Here is a 17865-nt window from a genome sequence, read left to right as displayed (position 1 = left end):
GTCTACCTACCTCTGGTATAATGCATTTCCACCTCTCACTCTATCAGTGTTGCTTGTCCATCTTCCTGAATTAAAAGATGAACAGATCAATATTGCTGCATAAGGTCATTAAATATTGCTAAGTTATTTATCTATAGTGTGGATGTAGGGCTGTTTTTAGTATATAATGAGCACCCAGATGCTGCGTAGGCAACACAATAATATCAGACAGACAAACTGGCCCTGCTGCCTCCGTGTTGACTACTATGTTGCAATATGAATATTCTCAGAGTTGTCTTGTTGATACTAAATGTTTCAGTTTCTCCGAGCCGCCTCGTTCATTTATACAATGTTTTAATATTATCAGAGCCACCTTGTTGATGGAATGCTTCAGTATTCACAGAATGTTTCCTTTCCCTGGTGAATAATGCAGACAGGCAAATACAAAATGAGCTGGGTGCAGACATCATAAGGAACATCTCTGAATGCAGAGCAACAATTTTGTTGGGAAGCACATGAGACAATGACACCGTCATAGTACACAATACCAACCGCTCCACAAGGGTGACTTCATATACATTATAGCAGGGGGTCGACAACGTTTTTCAATGTACAAATGATCCTCCCATTTCTAAAGATCTGCGTGCCTGTATAACGCCCCACCCAGCAGACTGTCGACCAATCACGTTCACGTTGTCATGCTGCGTCACGCGGTTGCTAAACCAATCATCACGTAATATCTTCTCAAAGTCAGTGTACTTTATGTCGAGAAACTGCCTATTTTCATCAAAAGTACGTACTGTCACGATCCCAAAGCTATACGATACTACAGATAGCAAGTTAATTATCTCACATCTCCGAAAATATCTGTAATGTTGTACTTCTTTTTGAAAAACTCATGATAATGTTGGGTTTTTGATTTAGAGCCCAATAGACTCCCGTTCAATCATTGAAAGAGCCTCTCCTTGTCCCAGAATCACCCAGAATGCACCGCGCCGCCTATTGAAGTAGTAAGGGCATCGTTTCCCATCTCCTCAATAGTGTTTCTGAAGTTGTGAATGTTAGATTCCACTCTGTGAGACACATCGATCTGCAGGTTGAATATGGTGAGATTGTAAACTCCTAAATTGATAGTGCAGTTTGTTTAGGTGATTTAACAGCTAGTTAGCTACTTCACATGCTGATATTGTTTTTGGGATTATTGTGTGTAGATACGTTAAGATACCAGCCAGCCCATACAGAGAGCATTGCATTGTGGATTTTGCAGTCGACTTGAGCTGCAACAGATTTCCACAACGATGTTCCATCTTGTTACCAACCTTATTATAAAGCCAAAATGAAACAATTGTTTAAAAAAAGTATTGTTCTCACATACAAGTATTATTTAACACTGTAAAGGAATGAGTGGTGAATATTTTCATCTTGTATTTCATGATTTTCTTCATTCTTTGGTTGAGTCAGTTTGTCGTTATGCGTCCTTGTTGATTGAAGGCCTAAGAAATTCCTTTAATGTATTTTATTTACATGCATCCGGCCGTGATTGGGAGTCCCGTACACATAAATGTGTTAAACTGGTACCGGGAGACCTTCAGACGAGTCTTGTAAAGCTTGTGGGCGTCCTAGATCAAACCAACCTGTACGTGTTCCTGAGAGACTCACCTTTCCATAGTGGGGTCATGTTAGTGTGTCCTAGATCAATACAACCTGTACGTGTTCCTGAGAGACTCACCTTTCCATAGTGGGGTCATGTTAGTGTGTCCTAGATCAATACAACCTGTACGTGTTCCTGAGAGACTCACCTTTCCATAGTGGGGTCATGTTAGTGTGTCCTAGATCAATACAACCTGTACGTGTTCCTGAGAGACTCACCTTTCCATAGTGGGGTCATGTTAGTGTGTCCTAGATCAATACAACCTGTACGTGTTCCTGAGAGACTCACCTTTCCATAGTGGGGTCATGTTAGTGTGTAGTCCAAACGGTTCTGACACTACAGACAGAAGTTGGCAGATTGACTGTACGACTTCAGACGATGCTTGAAATGGAAGAATATAACTTACTGTATCCTATATAATGTAACAATGACAATAATCCCTTCATATATACTGTAGTTGAAGGTTATTTTAGTGTCATAAAAAGTGTTCATTAAAACAAATCAGGATGTTTGGTGGATGGATTCAATGTAGATGTTCTGTTGTGTATCGAGGGGTTTATATGAGAGTGGGAGAGGAGGAGAGGGTGAGAAGAGGGGTGAGAAGAGGAGAAGAATGGGGCAGAAGAGGAAAAGGGGAGAAAAGGAGCGTGGGGAGAAGAGGAGCGTGGGGAGAAGAGGAGAGGGGGAGAAGAGAGGGCCACAAGAGGAGAAGAGAGGGTGAGAAGAGAGGGGGAGAAGAGGAGAGGAGAGGGAAGAAGTGGAGAGGAGGGGGAGAAGAGGGGAGAAGGGAGGAGAGGGGGAGAAGAGAGGGGCAGAAGAGGAGAAGAGAGGGGGAGAAGAGTAGAAGAGAGGGGGAGAAGAGAGGGGGTGAAGTGGAGAGCGGGAGAAGAGAGGGGGAAGAGTGGAGAGGAAGGATTATAGGATAAGAGGAGGGGAGAAGAGGAGATGGGGAGAAGAGGAGAGTGGGGAGGTGGGAGAAGAGGAGAGGAAAGGGGGAGAAGAGAAGAGGGGGAGAAGACTGGAAAGTGTGAGGAGAGGAGAGGGGGAGAAGAGGAGAGTTGGAGGGAGAGGGGAAGAAGAGTAGAGGAGAGGGGAGAATAGGAAAGGGGGGGAAGAGAGAGGCAGAAGAGAGAGGCAGAAGAGGAGAGGAGAGAGGTAGATGAGAAGAAGAGAGGGGGAGAAGAGGAGATGAGAGCGGGAGAAGAGTGGTGGGAGAAGGGGGAGAAGAGAGTGAGAGAAGGGGGGAGAAGAGGAGAGGGGTAAAAGAGTGGGGGAGAAGATGAGAGGAGAGGGGGACAAGAGGAAAGGGGAGAGAATTTGACAATCTGACTTGGAAAGGTGGCATCCTATGATGTTGCCATGTTGAAAGTCACTGATCTCTTCATTATGAACATTCTACTGCCAATGTTTGTCTATGGAGATTGCATGGCTGAGCATTTGATTTTATACATCTGTCAGGAAGGGGTGTGGCTGAAATAGAATCCACTAATTTGAAGGGGTGTCCACATACAATCAATCACTAATCAATCACATTTATTTATTTACTTCTTACATCAGGTGATGTCACAAAGTGTTGTACAGAAACCTAAAACCCAAGATGTTCAAATGTTCATAGATGACCAGCAGGGTCAAATAATAATAATCACAGTGTTGCAACAGGTCAGCACCTCAGGAGTTAATGTCAGTTGGCTTTTCATAGCCGATCATTCAGAGTATCTCTACCGCTCCTGCTGTCTCTAGAGAGTTGAAAACAGCAGGTCTGGGACAGGAAGCACGTCCGGTGAACAGGTCAGGGTTCCAGAGCCGCAGGCAGAACAGTTGAAACTGGAGCAGCAGCACGGCCAGGTGCGGACAGCATTTGAAGGGGTGTCCACATACTTTTGTATATATAGTGTTTGTACACATGGGTGTTGTTGCACCATACCAACGATAAGCCTGTCTTCCCCATCACATCATGAAAGGTCATGTTGATGTTCATTTAACCTCTGTCTCTCTCTTCCTCTGACTCCTCCCTTTCTCCTCTGTCTCTCTCTTCCTCTGACTCCTCCCTTTCTCCTCTGTCTCTCTCTTTCTCTGACTCCTCCCTTTCTCCTCTGTCTCTCTCTTCCTCTGACTCCTCCCTTTCTCCTCTGTCTCTCTCTTCCTCTGACTCCTCCCTTTGTCCTCTGTCTCTCTCTTCCTCTGACTCCTCCCTTTGTCCTCTGTCTCTCTCTTCCTCTGACTCCTCCCTTTCTCCTCTGTCTCTCTCTTCCTCTGACTCCTCCCTTTCTCCTCTGTCTCTCTCTTCCTCTGACTCCTCTCTTTCTCCTCTGTCTCTCTCTTTCTCCTCAGATCTCCAGGCTCAAAGCGTCAGTCCACCAGGTAGGTAGAGTATAAATCTACAGAGATTATAGCAGTTCAATATTAGTCAACTTTATTATCCCACATGGAGAAATTCATGTGTCCATACAAACCATTCTAAAACCCAATAACAAGTAGTGTTTTATGGAACTACTAATACTTGTCAACCACAAAGCATTACTGCTGTTAGAATAACAGAATCACTGTCATCATCTGTCCTCACCACTGTGTTTTCCTCTCTGCTGTTTACAGCTGAAGACTCAGTCAGACTGGTGGATGGGATCACTTCCTGTTCTGGGAAAGTGGAAGTCTTCCACAGAGGAGAGTGGTCAGGTCTATGTACTGATTGGTGGAGCATGAGAGAGACTAAGGTTGTGTGTAGAGAGCTGGACTGTGGGAATCCTGTAGCTGAATCTAGAGGACCTCTGATTGAAGATGGAAGAAGACGAGGATTCTTTCTTTATAGTTGTCGGGGAAATGAGTCATTTTTTAGACAGTGTGACATCAGAGGAGACTCTGGTTACTGTTATGGTGGATATTATCGTCATGTGATCTGTTCAGGTAAGAGACTGGTCATATTGAGAGATTTATTTATACATTAGACAATATTACCATGTATCATGTTTTATGTGTTTTAATTTCATTTAAATAGAGGGAGAGATGTCAGATGTATTTAAACATTATATTTGTGTTTGTCATATTGGTTTATGGGAGATGTTCATGGGCAGATCATTGTAGTTCAGATGGTACTGAAGTGAAGCTGCCTGATGGATGTCCAGCTGTTTATTTTCTATAAAGTGAAGTGAACTTATTCCTGTCTCCTGCCTGCATTATTCCCAACCCGATCCTGAGTGACTAAGAACCCATTTCTACCTCTTACAGTATCAAACATAGCAAACTACAATCTTTTATCCAACATATTTGTGTTTAGTCCTTGACAGTGTCATCAACAATACTGATTGAATGTTCATCCAACTCTTTTTCTCCAGAGTCTGTGCGGCTTGTGGATGGAGCTGGTCTCTGCTCTGGGAGAGTGGAGGTGAAGTCCAATCAGTCCTGGGCCTCAGTGTGTGAAGCTGACTTTGACCGGCAGGATGCAGAGGTAGTCTGTGGGGAGCTTGGCTGTAGGGCTCCTGCAGCTCTACAGGGGGGGCTCTATGGAGGAGGTGAGGGTCAGACTTGGGATAAAGAGTTCCATTGTAAAGGCAATGAGTCCCTTCTCCTGGACTGTGACACCTCAGACAGAGAAAACAACACCTGCCTACCTGGTAATGCTGTTGGACTCACCTGCTCAGGTAAGAAACAGTTTGTCACTCAATCAACATTGTTTCTCACCTGGAGTGAAGAATATGAGAGACAATATAGGTGTGTTTTAGTGAGTAAATAGTAAGATTACTGTCTCTCTCTTTTTCTTTTTTCAGAGCCTGATGATGTGAGGCTGGTGGGAGGAGGCAGTCGCTGTGCTGGTGGAGTGGAGTGGTACGACCAGGGAGAGTGGAGGACAGTGGGAACTCCATACAAGAAACATGAGAGTGTAGCTGCAGTAGTGTGTAGACAGCTGGGTTGTGGCTCCACTGTTTCAGTAATACCTGGAATCACCACTAGAGGGTTTGGAGTTTCCTGTTATGGGTCTGAGTCTTCACTGAGGGAGTGTTACAGAAGTTATCTCCTTCCTGTACTCACAGTGATCTGCTCAGGTAATAACAAGATACACTATACGGTTTTGTGGATTCGGCTATTTCAGCCACACATGTTGCTGACAGGTGTATGAAATTGAGAACACATGCAATCTCCATAGACAAACATTGGCAGTAAAATGTTCCTACTGAAGATCTGTGACTTTCAACGTGGCAAGTCTAGGAGCAACAACGGCTCAGCCGTGAAGTGGTAGACAACACAAGCTGACAGAACGGACCGCGGAGTGTTGAACCACGTAGAGCGTAAAAATAATCCTCTGTTGTAAAACTCACTGCTGAGTTCCACATACTTTTGTCCATGTATTATATCTCCTTCCTGGACTCACAGTGATCTGCTCAGGAAATAACAACATATTATAATTATATTCAACTGATTTCCTTCATTCATACAACTTCCTCTGCACCTCTCATGATGACTGTTTAGCTTGTCAGTCTGCTTTGCAAAATAGATCACTTAGTCAAGTAGGAATCAAATACAACTTAAATATCCCAGAATGCTTTTGTATTTGAGTGTTATCTCAGTGAACGTCTCTACTCACTACCACTGTCACATGTCATGTTATTGTCATATCTAAATGAGGAAAGTAGTTGAGGAGCTACGTTTTCTTTTTCTCTCCTCTTGTTCCAGATGTCCTGCTTAAGCCTGATATCAACATATGTTGTCTCAGTGACTGTAGGCCCACTACTCATGTTGCCCTGTGAGGGAGGGTGGCTAGCACTGTTACATGCTGATGTTATTGTCATATCTACAGGAAACTAGTTGAAGAGGTTTTTCTTCTTCTCTTTTATTGTTACAGATCTCCTGGTCCAGCCTGATATCTCCCTGACTGACTCAATGGGAGGGGTCTCCAGGGGCCACCAGGGGCCCGAGATGTTCAGGGGCTACAGCTTCACCATCACCTGCTCCACTCAGCCACAGTACCCAGGAGGCTCCTTCCTCCTCACGTTCACCGGCTCCAACAGAACACAGACCCAGACAGCTGTCAATCACTCTGCTGCCTTCCTCTTCCCTGCTGCAGATGACTCCCACCAAGGGAACTACAGCTGTGTTTATGACAATTATGTTTTCTCTCATAACTTCTCCTCTGAGAGTGAGCTCCTCTCCCTCACCATCACAGGTAACTGAACATGAACCAGACTTATAACTTTGTCATTGACAGATTTCCTACAGATCTATGTGATGATGATCAGTCCCCTCATCAAAGGTGTTTCTGTTTGCAGCCTCTCCTCTGCCAGCCTTCATCATCAGACACGTTGTAGTGCTGCTGCTCCTACTGACAGCCATCACCACCTCCTACCTGTACTACAAGGTAAAGACATTTACTCAGACGTTACAAGTCATTTAAACTAGAGGGAGAGGGTGAGGGGGAGAGGGAGGGAGAGAGAATGGAGATTCTAGAGAGTAAATGTCTGACTGTTGGTGCTGTGTCTCCCTAGCCCACCAGGAGGCAGAAGAGAGTGAACAGGGTGAGCAGCATGGATCTTGATGTCAATGCCATGGAGATGGTCTCTCTGAGCTCCAGAGCTGAAGCTGGACCGGGAGAGGAGAGAGCAGCCCAGGGGACGGAGTAGGAGTAGAATGAAGCTGACCCTACATGCTGATCTTAGGTCAGTTTTGTGTTTTAAATCGATGGTCAGCAGTGGACTGGTGTTTAAAATGTGGTGACAAACCTGAAGTGGATCTAATTTTAATAACAAGTTCAGAATTAGTTTATCTTTCTAGAACCTTGGAAGAAATCTAAAAGGAGTGACTGCAACCACCATTATGCCTTTTAGTTTGGTTTTTACCACCAGAGAAACATGGGGTTCTGGATAACATGGGGTTCTGGGTAACATGGGTTTGGGGTAACATGGGGTTTGGGGTAACATGGGGTTTGGGGTAACATGGGGTTTGGGGTAACATGGGGTTTGGGGTAACATGGGGTTCTGGGTAACATGGGGTTTGGTAACATTGGGTTTTGGGTAACATGGGGTTTTGCGTAACATGGGGTTTTGGGTAACATGGGGTTTTGGGTAACACGGGGTTTTAGTAACATGGGGTTTTGGGTAACATGGGGTTCAGGGTAACATGAGGTTTTGGCTAACATGGGGTTTGGGGTAACATGGGGTTCTGGTAACATGGGGTTTTGGTAACATGAGGTTTTGGGTAACATGGGGTTCTGGGTAACATGGGGTTCTGGGTAACATGGGGTTCAGGGTAACATGGGGTTTGGGGTAACATGGGGTTCTGGTAACATGGGGTTCTGGTAACATGGGGTTTTGGTAACATGAGGTTTTGGGTAACATGGGGTTCTGGTAACATGGGGTTTTAATTATTTTAAGCGAGTAGCTCAATTACGTCTGTTTTGTGTTCCAGAATGTATTGATTTTTGCTTTTGTCTTTATGTCTATCTCATTTAGTGTCTCTTGGATTCTTTATCTTATTTAGTGTCTCTTAGATTCTTTATCTTATTTAGTGTCTCTTAGATTCTTTATCTTATTTAGTGTCTCTTAGATTCTTTGTCTTATTTAGTGTCTCTTAGATTCTTAATCTTATTTAGTGTCTCTTAGATTCTTTATCTTATTTAGTGTCTCTTAGATTCTTTATCTTATTTAGTGTGTCTTAGATTCTTTGTCTTATTTAGTGTCTCTTAGATTCTTTATCTTATTTAGTGTCTCTTAGATTCTTTATCTTATTTAGTGTCTCTTAGATTCTTTGTCTTATTTAGTGTCTCTTAGATTCTTTATCTTATTTAGTGTCTCTTAGAATCTTTATCTTATTTAGTGTCTCTTAGATTCTTTATCTTATTTAGTGTCTCTTAGATTCTTTATCTTATTTAGTGTCTCTTAGATTCTTTATCTTATTTAGTGTCTCTTAGATTCTTTATCTTATTTAGTGTCTCTTAGATTCTTTATCTTATTTAGTGTCTCTTAGATTCTTTATCTTATTTAGTGTCTCTTAGATTCTTTATCTTATTTAGTGTCTCTTAGATTCTTTATCTTAGTGTCTCCATTATTAGTTCATGTATTATTATAATCATCTGTTCATTCTTTGTATTTTGAAACATTTTTTAATAAAGGGGTTTGTTGTTGTTGTTTACCTCTCATGATGTTATTGATTATAAATGTTATGATATTGATTATGAAGTAGATTATCGTTATGATGTTGTTAGTAGTATATAGATAATGATGTTATTGATTATAAATGTTATGATATTGATTATGATGTAGATTATTGTTATGATGTTGTTAGTAGTATATAGATAATGATGTTATTGATTATAAATGTTATGATGTAGATTATTGTCATGATGTTGCTCTCTAAACTGCCATGTAATCAACTGAATGCTTTTAATAAAATTACAGGCTGTCAGTCTTCTGTGATTTAACTATTAGACAGACTACAACACAGTATGAATTAACCTCCTGTTCAGTAGGATAATAGTAGACCAACCCAAGCTGTACTGTTCAGTAGGATAATAGTAGACCAACCCAAGCTGTACTGTTCAGTAGGATAATAGTAGACCAACCCAAGCTGTACTGTTCAGTAGGGTAATAGTAGACCAACCCAAGCTGAACTGTTCAGTAGGATAATAGTAGACCAACCCAAGCTGTACTGTTCAGTAGGATAATAGTAGACCAACCCAAGCTGTACTGTTCAGTAGGGTAATAGTAGACCAACCCAAGCTGTACTGGTCAGTAGGATAATAGTAGACCAACCCAAGCTGTACTGTTCAGTAGGATAATAGTAGACCAACCCAAGCTGTACTGTTCAGTAGGATAATAGTAGACCAACCCAAGCTGTACTGTTCAGTAGGATAATAGTAGACCAACCCAAGCTGTACTGTTCAGTAGGGTAATAGTAGACCAACCCAAGCTGAACTGTTCAGTAGGATAATAGTAGACCAACCCAAGCTGTACTGTTCAGTAGGATAATAGTAGACCAACCCAAGCTGTACTGTTCAGTAGGGTAATAGTAGACCAACCCAAGCTGTACTGTTCAGTAGGATAATAGTAGACCAACCCAAGCTGTACTGTTCAGTAGGATAATAGTAGACCAACCCAAGCTGTACTGGTCAGTAGGATAATAGTAGACCAACCCAAGCTGTACTGGTCAGTAGGATAATAGTAGACCAACCCAAGCTGTACTGTTCAGACTTTTTTTTTACAGAAAAACAATGCAATTGTTCTAAGTCCATAACAATATTTAAACCAATCAGGAGACCACTTTTGAGGTTTGGGGAAAATCTAAGAAATTTACATTTTTGACCCTAACCCCTTTAATTCAAGTGTGCAGGAACCTAGCACTATTGTTGGATTAGCAGTGTTTCTTTCGTGCAGGAACCTAGCACTATTGTTGGATTAGCAGTGTTAATATAGTACAGAAATCTTATGTTTATTTGACTCTGATGATAAAGAAATAGAAAATATTCCTGTAAAGGACTGTGTTAAATATTTAGGAATACATCTGTCAAAAAACCACAGTCAGACAACATATGAATTTCTCTCCTAAAATTAAGAAAACCAAAAATATATTTAATAATTGTCTACAAAGACATCTTTCTATACTTGGGAGAGTACTTCTGTCCAAGGCAGAGGGACTGTCTGGTTTTGTGTACCCCTCATCTTTGTTTGTAAATCCTGCTACTTGTAAAGAGATCAACAAGACCTTTCTTGACTTCATCTGGAAAAATAAGTCTCACAAACGGAAGAAGTCAGTCCTCTGTAATAAAAGACCTGAAGGAGGTCTGGAAGTGTTGGACTTTGTGACGTAAATAACACTTTCAAGATCAACTGGTTGACAAGATGTTTGATCAATACTGATTCAATATGGTATTTCATTCCAAATAATGTGTTTCATAAGGTGGGAGGTCTTCAATTTTTACTGAAATGTCATTATATTCCTGAAAGATTACCCGCTAAATTGGCTAGGTTTCAACAACAAGCTTTAAGGCCTGGAAAATATGTTTCCTACACAATTTTTCCCCACATAAAGCTCTTTTGTGGAATAATTCAGACATAACTGTCAGGAATAAGTCATTGTTCTACCCCAACTGGCATGAGAGGAATATTGACTTTGTTCTTGATGTTTTTGACAACAGAGGTAATATTCTTACATATGAACAATTTATAACAATGAAAGAGTTTCCAATTCCTTTCAGTGTTTATTTCTGTGATCAAAGCCGTTCCCAGTGGTCTAACTACACTCATGAAAACTCATCTTAGCTTTGGTAATGATCACAAAGTTTATCCAGAACTCAGATTGGAAGGCGTGGGCTTACTTGAGAAATCTTGTTGTAATAAATATATAAGACAAATTCTTCATTCACAAAACCAACTTCCACCGAGAGGAAAATGTTTCTGGAACATGCTTATTATTCCTGACATTGTCTGGAAAAATGCCTGGTTAAGGCCTTACAAATATTGTATACCAAACAAAGTTAAGGAAGCGCACTTTAAAATTTTACATAAGATACTGTATATCCATGTAATTCTATGATATCCAAATTTGTGGCTGTTGATGATATCTGCGTTTTCTGTGAAGAAAAGGTGAGAATCTGAGAATCTTTAATGTAAATTTGTGTCAGAATTTTGGGAAAACCTTGCAAAATACTTATTTACCATTATGAACACAACCCATGTTTTTGACATGAAAGATATAATATGTTACTATTGCAATGATAACAAGACCATTGAAATGATTGTTCTTTTTTTTTTTTATTCTTGTTGCCAAATACTTTATACACAAACAAAAATTCCAAAATTCTATACCAAAATTACACATTGAATTTAACTATTTTATTAAAACATTAATCCTAGTGAATAACAACAACAATAACATCTTCCTGAATCATTATATATTTTTTCAGAGTGATTACAACTACACTAGAATAGTTCATTATTTATATTTTTTGTATGTTTTAGTATTTTCTCGTTAATACCTGTGTTCTGTTCTGTATGATGTAACAATGTAAATTGTAGATCTGCATTTTGAATAAAAAAATATATAAATCAAATCAAATATAAAAAGAGGCACTTCTGCTGCGTCTCTTTCTGCTGACTGGAGTGGGCAACGCAGTTGAGGAACCAAAAGTTTATTTTCATTTATTTCAGAAAAGTGTAATATTATATTAAGTCGTTCAAAGAGAAGCATGTGTTGATTGATTCGTGTTTAATGAGTGATAATTTAAAACAAACTTTAGACCCACTACATATTTACATTGAACCATAGTTCTGACATGGATCATTTTGACCCCAGAGCCATATCTTTTATCAGAGCCAAAATGTGCTTTATTCCATTTTTCATGATTTGTCAATCAACTTGTTCTTAATACATCTAAATCATGGTTTAGTGTTTCTGTATCAATATGGACTTTTAACAAATTCAAATCCTTTGTATTCCTACTACAATGTTAAAACATTCTACATTGTGACATCATTCAAACATTCTACATTGTGACATCATTTCATTGATATCATGAAACAACTACTTCATGGATGTATTTTCTGATGTTTGATCAGAGATCTTTTATCAGAGTATCTCTTGTGACATTGATCACAGCTATGAGATTTCTCTCCTGTGTGTGTTCTCTGGTGTGATACCAGGCTGCTTGACTGAGTAAAACTCTTCCCACATTGATTACAGCTATAAGATTTCTCTCCTGTGTGTGTTCTCTGGTGTATAGTCAGATGGCTAGATGTAACAAATCTCTTCCCACATTGATCACAGCTATAAGGTTTCACTCCTGTGTGTGCTCTCAGATGTACTATCAGCCAGCTTGAGTGATTAAACCTCTTCCCACATTGAGTACAGTTAAAATGTTTCTCTACTATGTGTATTTTCTGGTGTGATTTTAAATCTGAACTAACAAAACTCTTTCCGCAGTCAGAGCAGTGGTAAGGTTTCTCTCCGTGTGCAGCTTGAGTGTGTAAAACTCTTCCCACATTGATCACAGCTATAAGGTTTCTCTTCAGTGTGTGCTCTCAGATGTACTATCAGGAAGCTTGAGTGAGTAAAAATATTCCCACATTGATCACAGCTATAAGGTTTCTCTCCAGTGTGAATTTTCATGTGTACTTTTAGTGATTCTGATCTTAAGTAACTCTTCCCACAATCAAAACAGTGGTGAGATTTCTCTCCTGTGTGTACTCGCTGGTGTATTTTAAGTTCTGATGAAGATTTGCAACCTTTCCCTGGTGTATTTTAAGTTCTGATGAAGATTTGCAACCTTTCCCACAGTCAGAGCAGTGAGATTTCTCTCCTGTGTGTACTCGCTGGTGTATTTTAAGTTCTGATGAAGATTTGCAACCTTTCCCACAGTCAGAGCAGTGAGATTTCTTCCCTGTGGGTCTCCTCTGGTGTTTCTTGAGGTGTTCTGATCGGGAGGGACTCTTCTCTGCCTCGTTAGCATCATGACGTTGAGGCTCCCCAGAGGATCCACGATAGTCACGTCTCTCTTCTGTGTGAACAACAAGTCAGACAGATGGTTAAAGGCCCACAACAGCAGAAATCCACTGTAAAAGGTGATGCCAACAGCGTAGCCATGATGTTGTACAACAATTGCCGTCTGTAATGAATGTTAAAATTACTTGACAATTGTCTTAAGACAGTCAAGTGAGCAACAATAGTCATATTTAGTCTTTTTTTTCACATTAGTAGTAACATCAATGATTTTAGGCTAGAAAAAAGTAAAAGTTGTTGAAATCCTAAGCAGTGTGCCAGATGACTTTTGGTCTCCAATATAGGCCCCTTTCTGTGTTTTCTAAAATTGCAACAAGGGCGATGCACATGCAATTTGGTTGCAGAAACACCTCCCTGATAATGCAGAAACCACTAGTTATGGATGTTGTATATCTGCCTGGAGCAAAAAAGGTGAGCAAAGATTTTAGTTTTTCCACAATATATTCTGAATATTATAACACACTATCAGTGCAAGATCAGGAGTGCTACTCAAGGAAACCCACATTAAGCTCTGTGTCTATTCACTAATTCACCCCCGTGGGGGAAAACTCAGGGGAGTTCTCATAGGCTGACAGCAGATATAGCCTCCATTTCCAGGTTGCTTATGAGTGCATTTCACACTACTTTGGATTATAATTGTAAGGTTCATTTGAATGTCCTGATTAATATAATGTTTATGTTTTTGTCGAAAATGTACTACTTTGTATTTAAAAACGACTTCAACCAGTAAAATGTTCTTTGGCTATTATTCTAAAATGGATGACATTTTTTTTTAAATGCTCTATCTTCAGACAATACCCCATAATGACATCACAATACCCCATAATGACATCACACCAAAATAGTACCCCATAACAGTGAATAAAGTTTAGAAATGCTTGCTTACCAGGGAACTTTTGGCTAAACCAACTATATCATACTACGACCAATAAGCATACTACAAACTCAATGTACGACACAAATAGTACAGTTAGTATGAGTATTCCAACACAGCTCAGGTCTCTGGGCTGCCATTTTGTTTCTGTTTAAAACCTAGGTTGCCCCTTTAAAAAAGCCACACAACAAACAACCAATCTGCAGTTGAAACAATAACAAAGCTGTCATTATTTTTTTACTCCAATGTTTAGAAACAAATTTCAGATTTCCCCTTTAACACCACACACATCAGTCCCACAACTGCCTCTGTTTTTAACACAGTAACGGTACCTAAAGTTGAAGTCGAAAGTTTACATACACCTTAGCCAAATACATTTAATCTCATCACAATTCCTGACATTTAATCCTAGTAAAAATTCCCTGTCTTAGGTCTGTTAGGATCACCACTTTATTTTAAGAATGTGAAATGTCAAAATAATGGTAGAGAGAATGATTTATTTCAGCTTTTATGTCATCAAATTCCCAGTGGGTCAGAAGTTTACATACACTCAATTAGTATTTGGTAGCATTGCCTTAAAATTGTTTAACTTGGGTCAAACGTGTCGGGTAGCCTTCCACAAGCTTCCCACAATAAGTTGGGTGCATTTTGGCCCATTCCTCCTGACAGAGCTGGTGTAACTGTGTCAGGTTTGTAGGCCTCCTTGCTCGCACTCACTTTTTCAGTTCTGCCCACAAATTTCTATACGATTGAGGTCAGGGCTTTGTGAGGGCCACTCCAATACCTTGACTTTGTTGTCCTTAAGCCATTTTGCCACAACTTTGGAAGTATGCTTGGGGTCATTGTCCATTTGGAAGACCCATTTGCGACCAAGCTTTAACTTCCTGACTGATGTCTTGAGATTTTGCTTCAATATATCCACATAATTTCCCCACCTCATGATGCCATCTATTTTGTGATGTGCACTACTCTCTCCTGCAGCAAAACACCCCCACAACATGATGCTGCCACCGCCATGCTTCACGGTTGGGATGGTGAGCTTTGGTTTGCAAGCCTCTCCCTTTTTCTTCCAAACATAATGATGGTCATTATGGCCAAACAGTTCTATATTTGTTTCATCAGACCAGAGGACATTTCTCCAAAAAGTACGATTCACTGATGTGGCCATCAACGTCCTCCTTCACATCTGACTCCTGATGATCAACCTCCTCCTTCACATCTGACTCCTGATGATCAACCTCCTCCTTCACATCTGACTCCTGATGATCAACCTCCTCTTTCACATCTGACTCCAGTGATCAATACAGAGCGTCTTCTTTTTTGGGGGGGAATCCCGATGGACGTCATCGAATAGGTCGTCATCACGACCACCAACAAGTTGATTGTCATTCAGGTTATCAATAGGAAGAGCATCAGCAATATGTCCTGTCTGGTAACTTGTCTCGTTCAATGGATTTACATTGGCAGGTGCACAGGGAGAAACCCCATTACAAAAACTCAGTCGATCTCAAACTGCGGAAAAACTTTTGGAAGTCTTTATCAAAGTCTGTGTCCTGTGATGTTGAGTCAAATGAAAGTCCCTTATTATACAAGAGACATAATCCACAGATTCTACAGCACAACGGCAGAGTCATGTCTTCAGTGTAAAACTAACAATGACTCAATAATCCTTCTGGGAATGTTATGACGTCATAAAGTTATGGGCGGAGTTAGAAAGGTGGCTGTCAGAAGTATTACAATGTAAAGGTAGTTTTAATCTGTCTGTCTGCATATTTAAAGACATGGCATTTGAGGGTGCAGTGAGATACCCCAGAGTTGGACAATACTTTTCTCATCAATCATCTTCTATACTAAAAAGTGGAAGTGAACCAATCCTCTGTAATCAACGCAATAGAAAGGTCCAATGCTTTATTATCTAAATATGTAAAGTGCTGGGCGATGGAGAGAAATAAAATGGTGCAGTTTGAGGCCATGTGGTGGAGAGTGATGCTGGAGATGGAGGTGTGTTCTAGTGGGTCTGGACAGGTGTGATGTAGTTAATGGAGATGGGGGTGTGTTCTAGTGGGTCTGGGCAGGTGTGATGTAGTTAATGGAGATGGGGGTGTGTTCTAGTGGGTCTGGGCAGGTATGATGTAGTTAATGGAGATGGGGGTGTGTTCTAGTGGGTCTGGGCAGGTGTGATGTAGTTAATGGAGATGGGGGTGTGTTCTAGTGGGTCTGGGCAGGTGTGATGTAGTTAATGGAGATGGGGGTGTGTTCTAGTGGGTCTGGGCAGGTGTGATGTAGTTAATGGAGATGGAGGTGTGTTCTAGTGGGTCTGGGCAGGTGTGATGTAGTTAATGGAGATGGGGGTGTGTTCTAGTGGGTCTGGGCAGGTGTGATGTAGTTAATGGAGATGGGGGTGTGTTCTAGTGGGTCTGGGCAGGTGTGATGTAGTTAATGGAGATGGGGGTGTGTTCTAGTGGGTCTGGGCAGGTGTGATGTAGTTAATGGAGATGGGGGTGTGTTCTAGTGGGTCTGGGCAGGTGTGATGTAGTTAATGGAGATGGGGGTGTGTTCTAGTGGGTCTGGGCAGGTGTGATGTAGTTAATGGAGATGGAGGTGTGTTCTAGTGGGTCTGGACAGGTGTGATGTAGTTAATGGAGATGGAGGTGTGTTCTAGTGGGTCTGGGCAGGTGTGATGTAGTTAATGGAGATGGAGGTGTGTTCTAGTGGGTCTGGGCAGGTGTGATGTAGTTAATGGAGATGGAGGTGTGTTCTAGTGGGTCTGGACAGGTGTGATGTAGTTAATGGAGATGGGGGTGTGTTCTAGTGGGTCTGGGCAGGTGTGATGTAGTTAATGGAGATGGGGGTGTGTTCTAGTGGGTCTGGGCAGGTGTGATGTAGTTAATGGAGATGGGGGTGTGTTCTAGTGGGTCTGGGCAGGTGTGATGTAGTTAATGGAGATGGAGGTGTGTTCTAGTGGGTCTGGACAGGTGTGATGTAGTTAATGGAGATGGAGGTGTGTTCTAGTGGGTCTGGGCAGGTGTGATGTAGTTAATGGAGATGGAGGTGTGTTCTAGTGGGTCTGGGCAGGTGTGATGTAGTTAATGGAGATGGGGGTGTGTTCTAGTGGGTCTGGGCAGGTGTGATGTAGTTAATGGAGATGGGGGTGTGTTCTAGTGGGTCTGGGCAGGTGTGATGTAGTTAATGGAGATGGGGGTGTGTTCTAGTGGGTCTGGGCAGGTGTGATGTAGTTAATGGAGATGGGGGTGTGTTCTAGTGGGTCTGGGCAGGTGTGATGTAGTTAATGGAGATGGGGGTGTGTTCTAGTGGGTCTGGGCAGGTGTGATGTAGTTAATGGAGATGGAGGTGTGTTCAGTTGGGTCTGGGCAGGTGTGATGTAGTTAATGGAGATGGAGGTGTGTTCTAGTGGGTCTGGGCAGGTGTGATGTAGTTAATGGAGATGGAGGTGTGTTCTAGTGGGTCTGGGCAGGTGTGATGTAGTTAATGGAGATGGGGGTGTGTTCTAGTGGGTCTGGGCAGGTGTGATGTAGTTAATGGAGATGGAGGTGTGTTTTAGTGGGTCTGGGCAGGTGTGATGTAGTTAATGGAGATGGGGGTGTGTTCTAGTGGGTCTGGGCAGGTGTGATGTAGTTAATGGAGATGGGGGTGTGTTCTAGTGGGTCTGGGTAGGTGTGATGTAGTTAATGGAGATGGAGGTGTGTTCAGTTGGGTCTGGGCAGGTGTGATGTAGTTAATGGAGATGGGGGTGTGTTCTAGTGGGTCTGGGCAGGTGTGATGTAGTTAATGGAGATGGGGGTGTGTTTTAGTGGGTCTGGGCAGGTGTGATGTAGTTAATGGAGATGGAGGTGTGTTTTAGTGGGTCTGGGCAGGTGTGATG

At 41.5% G+C, this 17865-nt stretch overlaps 1 protein-coding gene and 1 long non-coding RNA gene across 2 annotated transcripts in view; both read left to right on the top strand.

The window, feature by feature from the left end:
- The window catches only part of LOC139579779 (scavenger receptor cysteine-rich domain-containing protein DMBT1-like), a 260129-nt gene extending 252890 nt beyond the window's left edge, over positions 1 to 7239 (top strand). Inside the window, exons 5-7 of the mRNA XM_071408600.1 lie at positions 6465 to 6785; positions 6889 to 6977; positions 7105 to 7239. Of these exons, the coding sequence (XP_071264701.1) occupies positions 6465 to 6785; positions 6889 to 6977; positions 7105 to 7239 (545 nt within the window). The remainder of the gene's footprint in view (positions 1 to 6464; positions 6786 to 6888; positions 6978 to 7104) is intronic.
- LOC139577766 (uncharacterized) lies at positions 3316 to 5099 on the top strand. Its single transcript, XR_011675400.1, has 3 exons — positions 3316 to 3991; positions 4223 to 4531; positions 4960 to 5099. It is a non-coding gene; the product is annotated as an uncharacterized lncRNA (long non-coding RNA).
- Positions 7240 to 17865: the final 10626 nt, after the last annotated feature.

The sequence above is a fragment of the Salvelinus alpinus genome, chromosome 6 (genome assembly GCF_045679555.1).
Source record: "Salvelinus alpinus chromosome 6, SLU_Salpinus.1, whole genome shotgun sequence".
Lineage (NCBI taxonomy): Eukaryota > Metazoa > Chordata > Actinopteri > Salmoniformes > Salmonidae > Salvelinus > Salvelinus alpinus.
The sequence above is the reverse complement of the archived record's forward strand: the minus strand, read 5'-3'. Positions and strand labels throughout refer to the sequence as shown.